Genomic DNA, 7,452 nt, shown 5'->3' on the forward strand with positions numbered 1-7,452 from the left:
CCTTTGGCTACTTTTCACGTCTTTCTGTTGCTTCCGCCGCACTCCACACAACCGCCTTCGCAGACGGGGCAGGGCGATAACTTTGAAGCCAGACGCAGTGTCTGTGGTACTAGTCGGTGGAGAGAGTTCTTTCGGGCCACGCCTAGGCCTCCCGTAGACAGTCCTTCACACCATTCCGCGTCCTCGACTGCGTTAAGGGTTGTCATCACCTGCGTGAGCTGCAGCCACATACCTTTTGGTATGGTTTCTGATTCAGAATAGCGAGTTAGAATGGCCGCGTGGCATTCATATCTAATTCGTTTTTCGATAGTTTTCCGGATTTTTAGAAAAGACGGCGAGTGAGTTTCTGGGGAGCGGGCCGTAGCTGTGGCGGCAGCGAGTGATTCACAGGCCTCTGTCGTCATGTAGCGGCGGCGTGGCGGTACGGGGGTGTCTCGGCCTCTTGGGATCTCGGATGAGCCACAGATGGCGTTGCTCTTGCCCTGCTGCCTCCCTGAGTCGTCGTAATCGGTTGTCTACGGAAGCTTCATCTCGTAGCGGGGGGTCTGGTCCCGAGGACGCGTGTCAGGTGCTCGCACACGATAGCCACGCCCTCGAAGCTTAGATGATGTCCATCGGCCGCGAGTACCCTCCATGGTGGCAGCTCTTCAAGTGCGTGATTAAGATACGCCACGTCACTGCCAAGCCGCCATCGGTGACCTGGCCCACAAAGAATTTCGCCTGGCCGTTAATCCAGCTGACGAACCTTCTGTTCGCTCCTCAGCGTGGGCGGTTCAGGGCGCGTGGAAAAGGAAAACTCAGGCACACTTTCAGCGAGGGGCGCTCACGGAGAGGGCGGCAGTGGCGCCCGCGGGCGTGATGTCGGCTGTCCCAACGTGAAGAATCACTCTATGGATGGAGGCAGTCAGGTATTCCAAGAGTGCCGGAATATCCGTGAACTTGGCTGATCTATACACCACGAAGACAGAGGTGTTATGTTGCGCCCGGTCGAAATACTCGTATAGATGCTTGAGAAGAATCCAATTATAGGCGTGCTGATGGGTTTCCGTGACAGGTGAATGGATAATCGCTCGGTTGTTTCGGCGATGGCAGCCACTGCAGTAGAAGTAGTAGCAGGTCTCATCTTTCTATGGGCCAGGAAGACTTATAGAATGAAGGGGTCACAACTTTCCAATTATCTTCGTTTATTACCAGTAGTTTCAGACGGAAGACTGTCCTTCATTCTGGTAAACAGACGAATGAAGACAAGTTCGTATTTTCGAGGCACCGTACACAAAGGGAGAGGTGAAATCACTCTCTCTCCCGCTAGAGGAAGGAGAGCGAAAGCCAGTACAAGAGGCAAGAGTGCTGCAGTCATTTGGGGGTAGAGGAAGAGGGTTGCGAAGGACAGGGGGTAAAGAAATAAAGGAATAAAAACAAAGAAAGACAACTAAAATAAAAATAGAACAAAAATAGAAAGACAGCGGTAGCGGCATAGGTAATAATAATAATATAATAATAATAATAATGGTTTTATTTGCGCCAAATGAATACATGGCGCGGGAGACCCGCAGTAAAAGCTGTCACAAGCGACAGCTTGACAAAGCCGGAGGCCCCCCTATACACTTGACAGCATCATAGGCGCAATGAAACGGCATGTCTCATCCAAAAAGAAAATAGAAACAAAACATGAAAACATCTGCAATTACAATCACTCATAAGAACTACATAAAATTATACAGAAAATGTGTTAGAATGAAGCTAGAAAGCACTTACAAAAGCAATGGAACATTCATGTGCGATGGCAATGAGTTTAGCGAAAGTAACAGATAAATTAAGCACATTTTTGCTTCAAATAAAATTCAAATCAAAGTGAATACAGACAAGCGGTACAGTCAGGGTAAACAACAATGTGACAGAGTAAACAGGAATGGCAAGCGAAGTGTCCTAGTACATGTTGAAATACCGGCGGAGTGTTTTGAACGGCACCTTTTCAAGTTGGATATGTTTATGATTTAAATCATTTAGTAACCGGGGTAGTTTATTCTGTAGTGTTTGTAGGCCGTATGTTGTGCGAAACGTCCTTACTTTCCAGAGCTCCGTGTAACGTGTCTGGCGTGTAGTAGCGTTTTGTTGTAACCTGGCTAGACGATGTAGAAATGAACTGTTGCTGGCGTTTTCATTCTTAATTGCCTTGCAAAGGATATAATCAAACAGCTTGGTAACAGGAATTATGTTGTATTTGGGAAATAGATGATACGTATGTGAATAAAACGGCAGATTTTCTATTACTCTTACAAACCTTTTCTGCAACTTGTGAAGCTTCTGCAAATTTCCATAAGTTGTCGTAGACCAAACTAAGTGACAATAATTGAGTCGGGAGGAGAATAGGGTATTATAAATTAACAGTAAGATTTTTGGTGGTAGTAAATTGCGATTGCGGTATACTAGCCCAATTACCTGTGCCAGCTTAATAAGCATACTGTCCACGTGGACATCCCATGACATATTCTGCTGAAAGATAACACCTAATGTCTTAATACTGGAAGTTATTTCGAGAGGAGTGGCATTTAAGTAGATAGACTTTTGTATTGTTAGGTTTTTGTTTTTACTTCGAAAGAATACGGCTTTTGTTTTGTTTGCATTAATCGTCAGGCTGTTTTTACGCGTCCATTCGTCTAGTTTTATTAATGTTAAATTAGCAGCATCAACAAGGTCGTCACTAGTTTTACCGGTTAATAATATGCTGGTATCATCCGCGTACATGATAAATTTCACGGTTGCATCAATATTCACAATATCATTCACGTACATATTAAATAAAAAAGGTCCTAATATACTGCCCTGTGGGACGCCTGCTGAAATAGATAATGGGTTAGAACTGTGGTTGTTTATGACAACTATTTGTCTACGAAATTCCAAGTAGGAGCATAAAAGAGATGCGGCTTTACCACGAAAGCCATAGTGTTGGAGTTTCTTAATTAAAAGTTGATGACTAATGGAGTCAAATGCTTTTGACAGGTCAATAAAAATTCCTAACACAAGTCTTCCTTCTTCAAACTGATTTAGTATGTGTTCTTTTTGTTGTAGCAATGCGAGTTGTGTGCCTAAACCCTTACGGAAGCCATACTGGCAATCAGTCAGCAGGCAATGTTTCTGCTCAAATTCGGATAGTCGCTTTAAAATAACTTTTTCGAAGACTTTTGAAAAGACGGGAAGGATTGATAACGGTCTATAGTTTCCTAAGTCGTTTTTATCGCCTTTTTTAAAGAGCGCAGCGACTCGCGCTATCTGCATCGTTCGAGGAAACGTGCCTTCGCTTATACAGATATTAAAGATATATGTAAGACAAGGAGAGAGAAGGTCAGCAACATATTTGATGGGTTTTATTTGGATACCATCAATATCTTTAGCGGTACTATTATTTAGACTGTGAATTGTGCTAATTATCTCTCCCTCATTTACTGGATACAAAAATATAGAGCTAGAGTTGTATGGAATACCATCAAGATCATTGTCTGGTGCGTTGTTACTTCCAATTTTAACAAAGTGTTCGTTAAAAGCGTCAGCAAGTGCTTTTCCCTCTAACTCAAGACCGTTTATTTTTAAGCTCTGTATCCTTTCCTCAGGAATATTGCAATTCAACAAAGAGTTCAGTTTTTTCCACATTGTGGCCGTACGTGGAACCAGTGAATTAAAAGAAAGTGTATAGTAATCTCGCCTGGCCTTTTTTATATCTTTGTCTAAACGATTCCTAATTTTTTTAAAAGCCTGAAATATTTCGGGGTCTCTTGTCTTTATAAATTCACTGTATAATGCATTCTTTCTCCGTATTCTGGCAGATAGCTCTGCACTAATCCATGGTTTACGTATTTTCTTTTTTTGTTTAATGCACTTAAAAGGAAAGCTAATGTCATAACTTTCTTTCAATAGGCTGAAAAAAGCCTCGTAAGCCAAATTTGCGTCTTTAAGATCGTATACAGTATCCCAACATGTCTGAGCTATCTTCTCACGAAAAATAGAAAGAGTCTGATCTGTTATTAGTTGAATGAAATGGTTTGTCTTAGTTTCCTTGTTTCGTACGTGACCCTTGAAACATAAATATATCGGCAAGTGATCACTGAGATCCGATGCGAAGACGCCAGCATTAATGACTTCAGAACTTAAATTCGTAATAAATACGTCAATTAAAGATGACGAATTCTCGGTCACTCTGGTAGGAAGACTGATAGTATTCCAACACGCATTCATCTCCAAGAGAGTATCTAACCTAAGTTTTGGTGAATCATTCTTCATCATGTTAATGTTAATGTCTCCGCCATAAATTAAATTGAAATTGTTTTCATTTATAAAGACGAGAAAAGTTTCTAAGAACTCCAAAAATGATGTAACGGAACCATTCGGCGGGCGATAGCAAACAGCGAAAACAGTATTGTTTTGTATCACTGATAAAAATTCATAGTCATGAGTTATTACTGAAAACTGGTTCAATATTTCACATGCAGACGGCTTTTTAACCAAGGTGCATATTCCGCCACCACGACCTGTTGATCGATTCAGGTAGAAAGTATTGTACAATGGAAGCCGAAAGATGTTCACATCGTCAACACACCAAGTCTCTGTCAGCATAATGACGTCAAAGGATTGCTTTGTTTGCTCAAAAAAGAGTTGTAAGTCATGTTCCTTGCGAGTAAAAGAACGTATGTTTAAGTGAAAACATTTGAAAGCCTTCGAAAACGCTGTACCTAAGTGATGGTTGAAAGTGTGTGGCAATACATACGAGTGAGTAGGTGCCATAGTGTTCTTAGTGTTCAGCTGATCTGTTGCTTAAGTTTGTCGCGGTCACTAGAGCAGGAAATGACCACCGCGTTTTGCCCATCAGCTTTCCGGACCAAGACCTTGTTGTTGTTGTGCCATACGTATTTGTAGTTATTTGTCTTGGCCCAGAGCTTTGTTTCGGTAAGCAGAGTACGTGTCCTTTTTGTCAGGTTTTCTAACACAAAAATGCTGTCATTTCCTTGGCACAGTGTTTTCCTGTTTTGCCACCATTTGTCTCTTGCTGATTGTTTGGCGAAACGACAGATAATGCCAGGTATCTTATCTTGCTTTGAGGGCAGGCGATGAATGGACACTATGTCACTTTCCTGAAGCTGTGGGAGGTTGTTTAGAGTTGCCAGCTTATTTATCTCATCAATCAGGTTTTCATCCTTCATTGCTTTAATTCCATGGAATTCAAGGTTGAGCTTTCGGCTTCTCCATTCCAAACAGTCCATTTCGTTTTTCAGCTGCGTTATTTCATCGTCTTGCTTCTCAATCTTATCTACCCTGTGTTTCAGGTCCTTGACTTCACGTTCGTTCTTTTCTATCCGAGTTAGAAGCTCATCGTACTGGTCACTCATGTACTGAACTGTGTCTTCGACGCTGTCAACTGTTTCTTTTAGCGGTAAAAGGTACTCCAGCTTTTCATTGATTGATTTCAGCAGTGCACGAACATCTTGGTCATCCGTATCAATGCTGGATCTATCGAGTTGTGGAGCACGACCTTTCGAACGCCTGCAATTTGAGCAACGCCACGCACTGCGATACTGCTCCCCTTTTGACTTGATAGTAGCATCTGAAATTCCTGCACATTTTCCCGTGTGATAGACAGATTTACAGTCACTACAGTCGATTTTGGAATCAAGTTCCTCGAGTTGCATATCACATGACCCACACTGTTCATCAAGGGGCATAGCGACACTTCTGGCAGCAGCAGCAGCAGTAAAAGAAGACAGCGGGAAAATATATTAACAGAGCAGCAACTAACCTGCAATTGCAGAGAAAAACTTCTTAAGATGGTGCCTTTCCCGTGCCGCTGCCGCTGCCAGTGTGACAGCCGCAGGTCTCTGGGCTTTCTTTATAGCCTCGTCCGATGGGTGGGCGTGTCCGCTGGCCGGTAGCAATGCAGTCCTGGATGACGTTATCTTCCGCAGCAACCAGCACACGTGCACGCAGACGGTTGTAGTCGATGTCAAAACTTCATATCTGCAATTGCAGAGAAAAACTTCTTAAGATGGTGCCTTTCCCGTGCCGCTGCCGCTGCCAGTGTGACAGCCGCAGGTCTCTGGGCTTTCTTTATAGCCTCGTCCGATGGGTGGGCGTGTCCGCTGGCCGGTAGCAATGCAGTCCTGGATGACGTTATCTTCCGCAGCAACCAGCACACGTGCACGCAGACGGTTGTAGTCGATGTCAAAACTTCATATCTGCAATTGCAGAGAAAAACTTCTTAAGATGGTGCCTTTCCCGTGCCGCTGCCGCTGCCAGTGCTATAGCGATAGATGGGAAGGGAAGGAGTTGCTTCTCAAAAGGCGCCAGCCAGAAATATTGTCGGGAGAAGCTTCCTTCGGTGGGACACACACACATGCAGATACACACACATGCCAGGTGTCCTGCAAAATGTAACCATGTTTTTTAAAAAAGGACAGTCTGTCCTGGGTGCGTAAAACAAACTCAGTGGTCCTATGGGTCGTGCGGCATATTCTGCAGTAATTTTTTCATAGTTCATTGCTGTTTAGCTACTTTGAATTAAATAGCTAGGTATTTAAATATTAACTTCGAGAAAAAGTTAATTCCGAATGTTGTAGGCCACTTTGAAAAACAGGCAGCTAAAGTGTTTTTAACAATGTTCTCTCTGAGCAGCTTCGTTTAAGAAATGTAAAAGAAAACGCGCGGAACTCAAAATATACTGCAGAACTGGAGTGCTACTTGAGCGCCAAAGATGAAGATGCGCTTATCATATATGTCGCGCCCATTCCAGACACAAAGCTCCGTCGGAGACTCGTTTAGCTGCAACACCTCGTATACTGCAAAATGAAGTAAAACCGTAATGCGCTCTCTGTTCCTAAAGCGTGGTCTAAAGCGTGGCCCGCATGGAGTTTTTTCCGGGCGATTCGTCGGCGTCGACGGCAGCGGAGCGTTTTTTTTGCCGCCGAAGAGGACGTTTTTGCCAAATCGTGGGGTTTTGGCTGAACAGAAAAAATCGCCGACGCCGACGCCGGGAGAGAGACGCGACAGAGGACCAATGAGCGCCGGAGCGAGCGTCACGTGATTCTGGACGGAGCCACACCGGCCGAGCGAGACGCGCTCGCTAGCTTGAGATGGCACTGTAGCTTGACCCGCAAAACTGCGTCGCGCTTCCCGGAGAGGCGGGTGCTTGGCGCTCCGAGGGTGCTTGAGCTTCGGGTTTCTCGGCCGAAACGGCCTAGCAGCGTGTTGTGTTTCGGAGGAGTCGCTTCTAGCTTGCCGTGCCGTAGCGTCCCTTAGGGGCATGCGTAAATGGTAGCGCCATCTAGTGACAAGACGTCAAGGTTCATCAAAGCTGTGTTGAAGAAATTTTCATCCTTAATTACTGATAAGTAGGATGGATGCATTGTGACCCTTTTTTCGTTCCAAGAAGAAAAACTGCAAATATATGAAAATGTAACAAGCGACTAA

The 7,452-nt window shown here is 44.1% G+C and overlaps 1 protein-coding gene across 1 annotated transcript; it reads right to left on the bottom strand.

Annotated features, from left to right (window-relative positions):
• Positions 1-4,056: 4,056 nt before the first annotated feature.
• LOC149361029 (uncharacterized) lies at positions 4,057-5,711 on the bottom strand. Its single transcript, XM_089572576.1, has one exon. It carries the CDS (start codon positions 5,709-5,711, stop codon positions 4,791-4,793), a length of 921 nt encoding a protein of 306 aa, XP_089428702.1. The 3' UTR covers positions 4,057-4,790.
• Positions 5,712-7,452: the final 1,741 nt, after the last annotated feature.

Source organism: Amblyomma mixtum, chromosome 2, assembly GCF_055824585.1.
Source record: "Amblyomma mixtum isolate Tamu chromosome 2, ASM5582458v1, whole genome shotgun sequence".
Classification (NCBI taxonomy): domain Eukaryota; kingdom Metazoa; phylum Arthropoda; class Arachnida; order Ixodida; family Ixodidae; genus Amblyomma; species Amblyomma mixtum.

What these genes read in the sequence shown, in the direction of transcription:
- LOC149361029 (XM_089572576.1), bottom strand. Translation starts at nt 5,711, where the DNA reads ATGCCCCTTGATGAACAGTGTGGGTCATGTGATATGCAACTCGAGGAA.